We start from the raw sequence: 15,781 nt of genomic DNA on the forward strand, positions 1-15,781 counted from the left end.
ATAGTTTGTTAGCATGAATATTAAGATATGCATTAACATGCTTTTCTGTCTGCCAGTTTGACTAAGAATAACTCGTAGTTGCACAAATTCAATTGATGTATAAGAACTTTTAGCTTGCATTAATTAGAGAGATTTTTATGTATATGAGCAACATTGTGGCACCACATTTAGCTCTTAGCTACAGTTTTACATAAATATGCATTTTTTGCATATGAGAGTTTGTGCTGCATCAAAAGCATCCAATCTGAATTGAAAGTACTACAGTGCTTCTGTGAACACATTCACTCAGCGCTGTCACAGAAATAGATTGTTTTTTAAATGACAAGGTAAATTATTATTTCAGTTGCAATCAACTTCAAGAAGGCAGACAAAAAAATGAAAGCAGATGCACAATGACTGGCGGAAGTCACCCTCCAAACGCAGCATAAGAGAAACATGTAAATCATACTGCCAGCAAAAAACACTGAGCATGAGTAATTACATTACATTACGTTACATAATGTCTCTCGTGAACAAAAGGCTCCGAGTTAAGATTACTAATATTACTCTGTTATATCACTAGACATTGTAGTCGCATCCTTTCTTTTATATACTGAATATGATCCTGTAATAAAAAAGTTTAAAAAGTTGTCAGCCATCCCCAACATTTTTTATCATTTTCACAAAGCTTTTATGAATGTCTGAACATGCAATATATCTAAAGAACAGAGCCTCAATCTAGCTTCATACATTATTTTTTCATTAAAGGGGTCATATAATGCCATTTTTGTACAAGCTAATATGATTCTTTAGGGTCTAAATTAAAAGTTTGTAATATACTTTAATTAAAAATTCTCATTAGTATTGTAAGAAAACACTTATTTTACCTGGTCAAAAACAGCTCTGTTTTCAGCACGCCGTTTCAGTGCATATGACTTTAAATGATAATAAACTTTGCTCACCCCGCCCCTCTGTTCTGTGCTACACCGTTTATAACACAATAACCATAACGCGTTTTTCATTATAAACGTGGGATTATGAATTATATTGAGAACGTCGTACATAGAAAACATGCAGTAATGTACCCTGAGTGTAAACCTTAGACGCATTCATTGTGAAGCGTGCAGCTAGCGATTTGCAAAGATTAATATAAATATTAATATAAAGTTAAATAAAACGTTACACTCACTTCAGTTGTTCTAGAGGTTCAGCAGGAACACGAATAGTTGGTACCGATCCTTTATTCAGGAGCAGCTTCTTAGCAAAACCAGCTTTATACTGACCCTCGTTTATAAAGCAGTCTGGTGAGTAATGATTCACGCAAACATGAAAGTATTGACGTTGCTCGTGGGGAATATTCCCTTCGAAAACAAAACTCAGCCACTGCGTCTTCAGCGGTTCGGATTTAGGAACATTAAAATGACTGCTGTGTTCGTTATTACACCCAAGAACAGAACACCACAATCGCTTAGACGCCATTCTGCTCATAGACAGTGCTCCAGCATATCAACAATGACCGCGCCGGTCCGCGCGGACTATGATTGACAGCTCGCTCACGAGCGAGGGCGGGTCTGTGTTGAAACGCTGCTGTCAATCAACAATCGTGGGAGGGGCTTCCGACCGTGTGACGTCACACGGTCGAACGGCTTGATTTGAGACAGGGGAAAACATATAAGGAGATTAAAACAAAAACACTGGATGGATTTTTATCATTATATGATGGTTGTGTACAGGCACTGCCAACACACATTTCAGTACAATCAACTTGTAAAAGTCCATGTATCATTATATGACCCCTTTAACACTTAAACATTTTGAACAAAAACATTTTAAACGACCACTAAAAAAGTATGTTTATATAGAATTAATGCGTGTAGTATGAATGTAATCTGGACGCACTACATTCGCTATGTTGTCATTATCATGTGACCTACCAGCGTCAGTTATGCTGCTTCACTGCCATTCACAAATACTCTCCCGTGGCCATTGTATGCACACTTCAGAATCTCACCGGAAGAAGTAGGTCATCCCGGGACTTTTTGCTTACTTTTTTATGAGTACTGTGAATTCGGACATACTTCGTTTGTGACATACTCTTTTTTTCCCTACTATATAGTAGGGAAGTATGCATTTTCAGATGCAACTGTTGCCTCATAAATTATGGAAAATTCCGTCAATGGTGAGGAAAGAGTTGGAGTTATCATGAGAAATCAAATTATCTTTAATCTTTTGAGATAAGAGTTCATTGTACTTTGAATGCAGGCTGCAAAAATGACTTGTTCTGAAATTTAGAAAAATGAACATATGAACAGCCACATTTACATATTACTGATTAGGGTTACATTTTATTTTAAGGTGACATAGTTACATTGTACTTACTCAAATAAGTATATTAATTAACTACATGTACTTACTGTATAGTTACTGTTAGGCTTTGGTTTAGAGTTACTTGTTCTTACTAAAGTAATAACATGAAATCATGCATAATTACATGTAGTAACATGTAACTACATCACATTAAAATAAAGTGTTATGGAAATGAGCAGCTGAAGTTTATTTGATTAATTTTTTTAATTTAACTTATTTAATTTTTCTCTGATCTTAACAGTTTGTACAGCACAAGTCGGCCTGGGTTGTTCTGTAATCTTGTTACATTAGCTATGTTTCCATCTAAAGTTGTGAGTTTAACTTATGCACAAACTTGGAATATCGCATAAAACATTTGCGAATAAAGCAACATTTCCATCCCATGTGTTCAAGGGAACAAAATAGTCACTTCCTGGGAAATTAGTGCAAAATATCTGTATTAACAATGGAAGTCGCTGCAATCGGGGAAGCTACTGTGGCTTTTTTTCCCCTACATCACAAATGACTTGCGTCTCAGAGTGCACAGACAAAACGCAATAAAAGCTGCCATTTTATCTTGCGTTCGGATGCCTGGTGTTCTGCAAACGGAATCATGCGAGACACTTCTCGGAGGTCATTATACCCAATCATTCTGATGACAGACTTTGGCTCAGGCATTTCAGAACGATCAAACCAACATTTGAGATGCGGTCCGCTGGTTATCCAAGTTATCCAATTACATCCACTGAGGCAGTCACAAGGTTGTTTTTTTGCTGCACATCAAAGGATATATTCGTTTTATGCACTATTTCTTATCAGATAAAAAAATGTTGCGCCTCATTTCAGTGTTTTTTATGCGATATACCAAAATGTGCATGAAAATAAGTGGATGGAATTACACAAGCTTTGCAAAGAGGCTTTTACTGAATATTTAGGAAGTTATCCCTAAAATGTATATTCTGTCATCATTTAATCACCCTCATGTTGTTCCAGTCTTTTCTTTTTTCTGAGGCACATAAAAGATTTTAAAGAACAGGTTAGGTGCCCAGTGATTGAATGGACAAAGAAAACAAAACATTTCTCAAAAAATCTTCTTTTGAGTTCCACATAAGAAAGAAACTAGAGGGTGAGTAAATGATAACATTTTAAACATCACTTGAAAAAAGGGCAAGTTTGCCCAGCTAGCACCTGCGTGTGTAATATATAGTCTAAATAATAAATAAAAAAATTGCAACTTAGAATTTTTTTTTTTTTTTTTTTTTTTTTTTTATAAGCGGACCTCAGGGGGGAAACTGCAATATGATCCCTTTAATAAAAGTGAGATTGGTATGGTTGGTTTAGCTTCACACGATGAAATCTTAAGTGGATGTTTTTGTAGACATAAAAGCACACAAACTCTCACATTCATTCTGTGCACAGACTCATTACCTCAGCCTCTGTGTGCTGTGCCGTACAGGCAGTGTGTTCATTCATTAGGCGTGACTGCTGCTATTGTCAGCTTGTGTTCTCGGGCCTTTTCGTACATGAATGAGTGTGGCGTTAGCAACAATACTGGATCCCTCATCCTTATTCACAGTAACAGCATGCAAAAATGGCTTGTTTGCACCACCAACGCAAGATTTAATACAAACTTCCTCCCTGTTTAAGGTATGATAGAAACAGTTTTTCCACTGTGCGAGTCCTTGGCATTGATGTCCTGCTGTCACATCTTTTACTCCTCCTCTCTTGCTTTATCCCTTGTTCTCAGGCTGACCTTACACATTCCCTCCTAATACACTCCTGTCATTTCTCCTTATTTTCAACTCTCCTCTCCTGCCTCACAAGGACCGTCTGAACCTGCGGCTCTGATAACACAAACTCCACATGCGCTCCTCTGCAGCATCACACTGACTGATATAGTGCACAGTTCTCGTGGATTAACCCATCGATCTGCTCTAATCAATCCCACAGTCCCCAGAGTGTGCAGGAGACTATCAGAGATTCATCTGGCCGTGGATTTGCGATTGTAGAGATCAAAATGCCACTTTCATTCCATTGTGCTTGATTTGATATATTTGTATGTTGCTGTATTTTGATAAACTGTACAGTATTTTTTTTTTTTTAACAGTTCAGCACTAGGGGTGTGTCCGAAGATGAATAATAATAATGACTTAAAGGGTTAGTTCACCCAAAAATGAAAATTATGTCATTAATGACTCACCCTCATGTCGTTCCAAGCTCGTAAGACCTCCGTTCATCTTCGGAACACAGTTTAAGATATTTTAGATTTAGTCCAAGAGCTTTCTGTCCCTCCATTGAAAATGTATGTACTGTAAGAAAAAATGATGTAGATGTCGAAGATCTCAAAAATGAAGTTTATTACAGCATAGCAGTGGCAAGGGACACGAAGCACCTTGGGTTCACTGGCGTCAGAATGAACCCCGAACTCATCCCAGCGTAAACATTTTACACCGTCTTACATCTGTCTTTCCCCTCAGCATGTAAATGAAGCTCTCTCTTAAATGTAAATTGAGAATAACAAATTCGTCTTCTCTCTCAGCGTGGAGCTGAAACTCTATCTTAAATGTAAATTGAAGAGAACTAAAAGTGGTACCTCTGTGTCCATGTCTTTGATCTTCTTTCAAATAAGAACGGCCAAATGTTTAAGGTGATAACATCTCTTTGAAGCTCCCTAATCAAGATGGTTCTTGAATACCCACTGTCATTCCCACGCTATAGGTAATAAACGTGACTCTGTGATACTTTTAAGATTGTAAGGAATTAATTCTATGATAAATAAGCTCTTTTAAGTGAAGGAACATTTCAATACATCTATATTGGAGTGGAAGTTGGATCGGAGCAGACTATAATTTCTTACAGTACGGTATACTGTCCTTGTCCAGAAAGGAAATACAGACATCATCAAAGTAGTCTATGTGACACCAGTGGGTTAGTTAGAATGTTTTGAAGCATCGAAAATACATTTTGGTCCAAAAATAACAAAAACTACGACTTTATTCAGCATTGTATTCTCTTCCGGTTCTGTTGTCGAGCCGCGTTCAGTGACGCTGCTGACGTGTTATCAGTGCGCCCGAGCTTCGTTTACAGTCTCAGGGAGACGCACGCTGTAAACAAAACAATCTTCACAAACATGTCTAAGGATTTTGACACAGAGGAAGACTTGCATTTTTTGGCCCAGCCATATTTATTTGAACCCGAATACACGGACGCACCAGATAACACGTCAGCAGCGTCTTACCGAAAGAGAATACAATGCTGAATAAAGTCGTAGTTTTTGTTATTTTTGGACCAAAATGTATTTTCGATGCTTCAAAACATTCTAACTAACCCACTGGTGTCACATGGACTACTTTGATGATGTCTTTATTTCCTTTCTGGACAAGGACAGTATATCGTACATACATTTTCAATGGAGGGACAGAAAGCTCTCGGACTAAATCTAAAATATCTTAAACTGTGTTCCGAAGATGAACGGAGGCCTTACGGGCTTGGAACGACATGAGTCATTAATGACATAATTTTCATTTTTGGGTGAACTAACCCTTTAAAATGAATTTCAAATTTAACCAAATATTCTTTTATATATTCTTTAGTTTAGACTAAATGGAATAAAAGTTTTGCCTAAAAATGGCCTTTACATTATTACATTAATGTTGACACTTCTGGTTTAGGTCTAGCCTATATCTGGTTCTGTCTGAATTAAGGCACATATAATTTTATTATTGGAACATATACAGACATATGTCTTCACTGCATAACTGTAGTTGGCACTTTTATTCATTATGGGTAATGTAGTTTTTCACAAGGAATGCCGTTGTTAAATTTAAAATTGGGCGGTGGTCTGTGCTAAGGGCTAAAGGTTTGAGTACCTTTGTCTTTTTTTTTTCAGATTTGCACACAAAAAAAGCTTTTGCTTCAAATCAAAGTTTGTAGTGTTTTATTTTACCTCGTAGGTGATTGGCTTGGTTCATGTCTTGTAATGCTTTAACAAAGACTTTTTTGAAATCCCTATGGGATAAATGAATGGAAAAAATACTTCCCGGACCAGACTGATAAACACTGTTTAAACACTATTTGATGCTTAAAAAACAACATTTATGAGAGAGTTTGTGTAAAAATTATTGCTTGTTTGTAATGTTTTATAAATGCAGTTAGCAAGCAGTTTATTCGATTTTGACAAGTAGATACGAGTTGGTTTTGCATGCACGAAAAAGAGCTGCCCAGGTATTGCAAAAATGGCCGCCGAGTGAACTGACTTGAAAGGGACTTGAAGTCATGACTAAAATAAATGAAGAAAATATGTAGACAGACACGGATAGAGAGACATCTGTAGATTAAAAAAACACTCTGAGTGTAGATCAGAACGAGGGGTTTATGCTCGTGTGTGCATATGTGAGTGTAATAGAAAGAGAAGAAATGATTGATTTGTGAGCTTTAAATAAACTCTGGGTCTCATCTCCAGCTGGGTCGTTGTTCTGAGCCTGCAGACCTGTCAATCATGCAACACCTCCTGCTCTTTAGCTACAGAGAGAAGCGCAGCTGTGTGCATGTCTGGTTCAATAGCAAGCGACAGGTCGACAGACAGACAGACACACAGGCAGGCAGGCGAGCAGACAGGTAATCTAAAGCAGCAGTTCAAAGGGAATGTCCAGTGCTTTTTAGACTTTGCTATGATGTATGACTCCTCCTTTCTTATTTTCAGCTCTCGAAATGAAGAGCCCATGATGGTAAGATAAGAACAGATTTTCATCATAAGTTTATCTAGGGAAGTGCTCTCCAATTAGTGGACTGCAGATCAAATTTGGTTCCAGCGAACTGTAGAGACGATGAAAAAAGAGGCATACTTTAGCATACTTTGAAAAGAAGTACGTCTACTTATGTAAATAATGTTCTTTAAAAGAATATACTTAAGTTAAGAGCGAACTGGATGTAATGTTTCAGGACACTTTATTGCATGTTTTTTACAATGAAATAAAAAATGTATTATAGTTTACATGTATATTAAATGCAATTAGTTGAATTTAAGATTGTTTTTTTTGGCACAGTTAAGTAGGACTTATGTGCATCTTGTAATGGTTAAAGTCAAGTGTACTGCCAAGTGAACTTACAAGCATTTATGATAAACTAAAATATACTTTAATGACATTTAATATGTCGTGTATTTAAATATATTTGTAATTACACATTTGTAATGATGAATTTGCAATTTTGTACATTTAAAATATATTATTTAAATGTAATATCAAATAACACTGAACTTTACTATGTCAGCCAAAAGATCAAAACCTAAAAAAAGATTTTTAAAACAATTATTTGAAACGTGCTTTAAAGTAAAACTTTGCCTTTATTACAAAGATACATTTTTAAAACTGTGTCATGATGGTGTACTCTAAATAAATACACTTAATTATCCTTTTTATATCATTTTTATTATTTTATCTGCAAAAATATATATTTTTAAGATTTTTGGTACACTACAATTCCACATTCAATTAAGTGTGCTTATTTTTCACAGGAGTGGTTCACACAAAAATGTCATTATTTACTCGCCCTTTTTTGGGCACAAAAGAAAATATTTTGAAATATCTTATAATATAAGTTTTGATGTTTTTGGACCCTATTGATCTTCACTGTATAAACAAACATGGACAAAAATATCTTCTTTTGTGTTCCTATATATATTTTTATAGAAATATATATATTTTTAAACTTTTTACAAACAAAAAATATTTTCTGAAATTCATTTTTGATTCTTTCATAGCTATTGTCCTGATAAATGATGGAGGATGCAAGTAACAACAGTTTATTGGTAAATGAAATGTAGGGCAAAGTCCAAACAGTCTGATGCAGGAATGGTCGCTCTGAGTGACGCAGGGACGTCGACAGGCAACCCGATCGTTGATATCAGAAGTGAAGAGAGAATCCACGAGAAATCCAGCATGAAGCAATAAACTCTAGATGAGCAGTAATCCCAGGGCAGAACACAGAACAACAGGAACCAGAATCCAACATAGGCAAGGTGAACAGGAAACAGGACACCAGGAACACTCACAACGATCTGACAACACACCAACCAGTGAACATATATAGGCACGGCTGATAGACAGCAGCTTGCGCAGATAATTAAGATGATTGGCAATCACCCTCACACACACACACACACACACTGACATACGGGCAGAAAGAGAGGCAGTAAATTCATGAACCGTGACAGCTATACAACATACTTGCTCCTGTAATAGTGAACTGTATGTTATGATTGTTCAGACCTTTGCTGGGAGGGAAATTTGAAGATTTGACCTTTTGTATGTGAACAGCTATGGCCTGGAATACGTTATGTTCCCTTCACCTGTCATCTAACTGACTCAGAAATATATACAGATAAATCTGTGAATGAAATGTGATACAGATGAGATCTTAGACAAGCCATCATCGCTGTACACATGGCTACATTAACCATCAGATTTGAGCATGTCTGCGTGATATATAGAGGTGATGTAGAGTTATCTGTGAACTCTGACCCTCATTCAGCTCCATTTGCGTCTCATGCACATTGAGAGAAAGAGACAAACACTCAGACTCCTGTCAGCGTGGAGTCACTGGCAATTTCAACCAGTTTATCTCGTGGTTTCAAAAGGGACAGCTGGAGGTAGAAATTGTTCCTGCTTAACCGTTTCTCCTTTCTTCCCTCCATCCAAATCTTTTCTTCTCTGTACTGTTCTCTCCTTCTCCTTTCAATGTGCTGTAATCTCATACAATGAGATTACAATGAATACCTAGTGAGATGGTGAATGGCTTTCTCTCTCTCTTCTAAAAAACAGTTTGACCGGGCACACTGGGCCGCCACACTTCATTAACTACCATGCTTTGCCTTTGTGTGTGTGTGTGTGATGGCAAAAACAGACAGGATCAGAAAAAGCTTATTCCTATATCTTTGATCTTTCGCTGTCTTTCTCAGTCAGTGTTCCTCCGCACATCTGTTTTGTTAGAGAGAAGGTGCTTAAATGCAGAGCTTCATTATCAGAGGAGATGATTCAAGACAATAATGTCTTTCTCGCTGTTTCTGACTTGGAATTTTGTTTTGTTTTTGACAGCTGGCAGAAAGCAATGTTTTAGTAGTACTGTATTGTTCCAAATTTTTCTTAGAAATACATCTGAAAAAACGAGGTCGTCTTAAATTCAGGGTCTAGACTTTTACATGTCCATAATACACCCGCAACAATAGGTGGCGCCAAATACGCGTAAAATGAGTGTGCCAAGAAATATGGTGTGTCAGAGTGTAATGTTAGAAGATCCCAAGCGCAAAAAAGACCCAAACAGTCAAAGAAAAACCTACCATCTAAGAGCCGCGTGACTGTCATGTTTGCGAGCCTCACTGACGGGATAATCTTTGAAATGTGCTGTACAAAAGACTCATAAAAGGGAGTGGTATGTAAATATATATTCATCTTTTTGACAAGCAATGGAAGTTTTGTTCCTGAATGAATTAGTGTGTTTGAACTAAACAGTTAACTGAATGATTCAATGACTTACTCATAGGCAGTCACTTGTTTAGTTCCTGAATGAATCAGTGTGTTTAAATGAGTCTGTTGTTGTGAATGAATCATGTTTCAGAATGATTCCCCAAATAAATGATTCACTGACTCACTCATAAAGACATTCCCTTGTTGCCACCTACTAGCGTAACTATTTAACATGCAAATAAGTCTCAAAACCCCCCAGCACTAATGCTCAGACTCACAGTCCTTCTGGAACAGGGCATGTGAGCAGAGCGGGGGCGGTAATATTTTCTCCAGTGGATAGCGCCTTTCTGAGGGCCGCTCGCTTAACCCTGAATGCCCTTTGTCATATGATGGTTCGAGAACCTGTGAAATAAGTAATGGGTCTAAGGTTATGGACTGGAGCTCAAATGTTATTTAAATGAAGTTGCAAACCTTATACCCGTGTGGAGAAACTGAGTTAGCAAAGATTCGTTTTGTGATATACCCCCAGTGAAGTTCTTTTCCGTTCATTGCTTAGAGGTAAAAAGAAGTTTGAAATACCTTCGCAGCAGTATACAGTAGCTACTGTTAGTAACAGCTCATGCTGCTGACAGAGAAATTTGAGCTGCGCTTTCCTCTCAATAACAAAATAAACTACAGAAATGACAGCAGAAAAGAAAGTAGTGCAATTGGGCACAATCCAGTCACGTCACGTTTATTTATACCACTTTATACAATATATTGCTTTAAAGCCACAAATATTATAACCATTATCTATAGGCCTATTGTAATTGAGCACATAGAGCTAAATATAGGCTACTCTATTCTGGAACAAACACAGACATTTGCGGAGTGATGCAAACAATGTAAAGTCCCAGTGCTGGTGGACTATGTGTATTAGTACTAAAATTCACTCATATTAGCCAATCAAATCTGAAGACCAGAACAAACTGGTGATGTTTTGAATTGTGATTGAAATGAATTGAAATGTTTTTAAAGTACAACTCTGTTGGCCTCAGAATATCAAGGAAAAATATTTTTCTTATGACCCTTATTAAAGTCAAACAATGCTGGAAGATATTAATTTCAGATTTCAGAGTCAAGGACTTCTCATCCTCAGTCTCAGCACATCATCCTGATACTTTGAGCAAGAGGGATATTTAGTCCAATGAGGACAGGTCAGAGTGTGCAGGTGAGGACACAGTGGCCTATAGAGTATTTTTCAAACAGACTGCATTTCTGTATGTGAGGCAGGCAGAAGGGAGAACGTGTGGGATGAATTGAAAGATGCTGAAGAGCTTAGAGATCCCAATAGTTGAAAGAGATGTCAGGTGGCTGAAGGTTACAGCAAAGAAAGGAAATGGAGCGCAGAGTTTTTAAGTGCCCTCAGAAAGAGTGAGTGAAAACGATGTTTATGGGAGCATCTGAGATAAGTGAGGGCATAAATTTGCTTCCAGGCAGATGGTGTCATGCAGGGAGATTTTTTTGGAGACTGCGTGTTCATGCCATGTTACGCCAAAAATAGTGAGATACGACATCTCAGCTGTTTGTTCATCACTAAAGCTGTGCCTCAAGACGTCTGTATAGTTCAGGGCAGATCGACTGTGTGTGTCTGACTCTGACTGTCAGTGCCCGCTTGTTTTGTTTTATTGCAGTCATTATTATGGTTTTAATGGTCAACTGTGACCGGTGCCCACATGCTGACAAATGCCCACGAGCAACATGGCCCATCTGGCTAAATTTTTGTAAATCAGGGACATATCCTGGAGTTATATTGATCTGTGAAGGAGGTATAATACCTGGAGAGATCTCAACAACTGGTGTTCAGCTAGCAAAGCACCCCCTGAAAAGTCATGATCTGCCAACAGTGTGCTTGGAAACCATGGAGGTTTTTGAGCAAATGACCCAAGGCATGAAAGCCATGTGACTGATCGCTCTGGACTGGAGTCACAGGAATAGACCCTATTCAGAGCAGCGCCATGGCAGGTATGAAAAGCTGTATAAAGCTCCTAGATCACTTGTGATTTTCCACAGCTCATAATGTCGGCAGTTTGTCTCAGCAGATATTTTGCTGTGTTTTGTCTGCAGAACAATCCAAAAATGCATTAAATAACAGTACAACCCTCTGAAGAGACGGATATCTATCCCTCACAGCCTCGGTTTCATTCCTGATAAAACTCAAAGATGGTGCTGCTGTGAATAAGGTCCATGATGATGTCTTGACAATGCTGATTGAATGAAATATTTGTTTTAATAATGAAAACTATAAAATACTTGGTTATAATTTCCATTATAATTTAAATGTAATATAATAAATAAATATATTTTAATTAAAAAAATATTACTTTGACTCCTTCCCCGTGTTTTCACTGTTATACAGTAGGGGGCGCTATGCCACATCTTCTGAAAGAGCATTGAATGGCCTGATCAAAACACAGGTGAAGAAGAAGCATATGTAAGCAGCAGATGCATTATGTAAAATAACGCGATCATCAACGTTAAACCACATATAAATCAAAACTGCTTAACGCTATTGAATGAAATGTCGACCCAGGACTGTGAAGCTTTGGGGGTGTTAATAGACTCGATCTTTTTCATCTGTGTTTTGATGATCGTTCTGAATCCGATATGGATTTAAAAGCTGAGGGTCTGTTCTTTCTTTTTATATTGCATATTCAGATATTCATACACAAAATATTTTGGGGTCCATGATCATTTTGTGAAAATGATCAAAAAATGCTTGTGATGGCTGGCAACTTAAAAAAAAAATGCTGGTGGGGAAAGAGTTAATATATATATATTTTAATTAATTGTTAATTATTAAATATTTTTTATATTTGACAAATTAAATATATATAACTACTTTTAGATGGTTGTCAATGGAGAAAGTTGCCTTTTAGACCCCCACGGTGTAGTTAAAGCAGCAGCAGTGATCCAGTATCATTGATATTCTATTACAGTTTTTGTACTATAGTATTTTATTTCTGTTTTATTTTTTTTTTAAATGTATTACTGTCTAAAGTTTTAGTTTATTTAGGTTTTACTTCAGTACCTCAACTTAAACCTAAACTAAAATGAGACATGTTGCATTGGGCAACTAGCTGAAAAAAAATATATATATATTATTTTATTTAAACTTATTTGATTAAATGTTGTCATGATTTTAGTTTTAGTGAACAGTAATAACCCTGTGATCTTGACCTCCTCTCTGACCTTTAACCTCTGGTGGTTGTTTTCACCTGTGTCTAGGTGTGTGGTTGAAGGCCACGCGGGGCTGTCGCATGAGAGAGAAGCGGGCGGACTTCGCAGCCGGCTGTCTCGGTGGACGGGTCATCGCTGCGGGCGGACTCGGTAAGTAACTGCCAATATTGAATAGATTATGCAAATAGGATCAACTGAGCTTAGAAAACCGGGAAAGAAATCAACAAAACGCAGTGCAGGGACTGTCATTTTTCAGAACAACCTGCGGCAGAAACGGCCTCTTAATAAAATGCCATATCAAGCAAATGGATTCATTATGTCAGGTCTTCATGTGCAGCCATGAGTAAGTACTGTGCACTAATGTCACCTAGCAACAAGAATCTACCTCACAGTACATCGACAACAATTACAGGCCACATCTGAACAACTTTACGAACTCTGCGACCTTCTCTTAGGAAGCAATCTGCGTAATTTGCATTGATTTGTTTTTAGCGTGTAGTTCGATCAACATTCCCTTTTCCGTTTGTTTCATTCATAAGCAGAACTTAGTTTTAATTGGAAAGTCAAAGAATCACACTTGGCTTCATTGTGAATCAATGAAAATGTGAAATCGCTCAATGACAGCCTGTTCCCTAGACTGGCATGTCTTTCAATGAAATGATTTGTTCATTTGGCTCTTTACGCTCCAGTGAAGATTCTCTGAATATCAGTCTCAAATACTGCCTTATTTCTTTCCAGTCTGTTTGTCTGTGGCTACATTACTAGAGGGAGAAAGAGAGATTTCTTCAATAAATGTCAGCTCAAAGAGTGGGCGAGACATTTCTGCATCTTCCCAAAAAATGATATTTAGGGCAGAGCATTGCAGATTATACGTGCCACATTTTTATTTAATCTTTTTCTATGTCTAGAAATAGACGGAATTTCAGGCATCACAGGAGCCGATGGAGGATTGTGTGCGTGTGTATTAGAATGTGAGAACATTCACATTTCACTACTTCCTTTTTCACCTGCTCGATTTATCCTCTTTTAGTTGTTGTTACCTCTTTCTACCCCGTCCCCCCTTCATGTCTTCATGTCATGTTGCAGGTGTGTCTTTTCCTCCCTTGTTTTTAGTCACTGCTGTTGCTGTTCGTTTTCTTATCTGGTGCTGTTTCTGAGCTATTTTTGTGTCTCTTTCTGTGGCGGTTTAGTCTTTTCATCTTCTTTTTCTTCTGTTCTTCTTTTAAACTGCCGTTGTTGGACACTCAGCCTATACAGAGTCAGACTTATGCGCGCACACACACACACACACACACACACACACACAAATATAATGATATAACTGCAAGAGATGCTTCATTCCCTGTAGCTCCTCATGTCTTTCCGGAATTAATGGCTGCCATTAGGTCCATATTGGAGATGATGCTTGGGAAATTGCTCTTCAGATGATTTGCTCCTCAATCATCTATGGCCTCATTCAAATGTACTCTGTTATACCCATATATGATCATTAGTTTAGGCATTACATCAGTATCAGTGTAAAAAAATGATTGAATGAACATATTTCCAGGGTGAATGTATTAAGGTAATTAGAATAATTAGGATTTATTTACTCAATAGCTGTTTTGTTTGTCATATTTGGATGATTACGTGACATGTTGCCAAAAATGGTCAAAATCAGAATCAGAAATAATAAAATTCTGATTCTGTCCCTTTTGCCATTCGGGATGAATCATTTTGCACACTCTTTTCCTTCTAGTCCCATTCACTATGTATTGAATGATTGACAGTTTTATGCATTACATGCATGACTCAGGTTTGACCCAAATAGAGTAGCAATATGTAAAATTTGTTCAGCTGAAATCTCAAGAGGCGGCTTGTTGCCAAAGAATTTAACTACAATTGTTTTAATTTATCCCCTGAGAACACTAAAACCAGAACAGCAAAAAGAGTTAAATTACCCAAATTTAATTACCCAAACTTTAGTTTTGGTTTCAGTTTTCGACTAAATGAAAACATTAGTTTCAGTGCATTATTAGTTTACATATTGTCAGTTTGGATTTAGAAACCAAAATAGATTTGTGTACAGTTTGAACAAAGTCTATGAAATCTGATTTGCGTTATGTATTTCATTTTTAACATTTATTAATCTCTTTGATTCCTGCTGATGGTTCAGCTTAATTTGCTGTTAGTTGCTGCTGAAAATGTAGATTTAACATTTAAATTTTGTTTTATGATTTAGATCTACAGTATATTTAACAGTAATATTTAAGATTTTCATCTCTGTAAAGGTGGAAAGCATGGGGTGCTTCAGTGGTTGCCAGATTTTTTAAAGTCGTACCCCCTGAGGCATTCAACATCCTTCTGCGTACTCTTCCACTTGACTGCATTCATACCTTTTACATTAAGGGACAATATTTGCCCAGTTAAAATGATTTTCCAGTGCATTTTATACCTTTATAAATACCTTTATAAAATAAATAATGTTTTAAATAAAAATTGTTTAATAGAGAAATCTAAAAATGATGGTAAAAACAAATTGATACTTTTAAATATTAAACTAAAACCTCCTGTAGGTAGCGGTAAGTCTAATGAGTGAGCCATTGAGTCATTCTTTCGTTCAGTAATGAAGCAAGTGGCTTATGAATGGGTAATTGAATCATTGACTCTCCCGATTCGTTCAAAGCCGCAAGTTCTGCTGTGGCTTTTATTGGAACTATTATTTCATTCCAAAATAGAGCAAACAGTAAAGGATATGCACGTGGCACAAAACGCATCTAATATGGGAAAGAGCT

At 37.0% G+C, this 15,781-nt stretch overlaps 1 protein-coding gene across 2 annotated transcripts in view; it reads left to right on the forward strand.

Annotated features, from left to right (window-relative positions):
- The window catches only part of LOC130081683 (kelch domain-containing protein 8B-like), a 159,685-nt gene that overhangs the window by 133,882 nt on the left and 10,022 nt on the right, over nucleotides 1-15,781 (forward strand). For both annotated transcript variants that reach the window (XM_056246395.1, XM_056246394.1), the window contains exon 5: nucleotides 13,056-13,157. In XM_056246395.1, the coding sequence (XP_056102370.1) occupies nucleotides 13,056-13,157 (102 nt within the window). The remainder of the gene's footprint in view (nucleotides 1-13,055; nucleotides 13,158-15,781) is intronic.

The sequence above is a fragment of the Rhinichthys klamathensis genome, unplaced genomic scaffold (assembly GCF_029890125.1).
Source record: "Rhinichthys klamathensis goyatoka isolate OS25496 unplaced genomic scaffold, OSU_Roscu_1.1 h1tg000037l_1, whole genome shotgun sequence".
Lineage (NCBI taxonomy): Eukaryota > Metazoa > Chordata > Actinopteri > Cypriniformes > Leuciscidae > Rhinichthys > Rhinichthys klamathensis.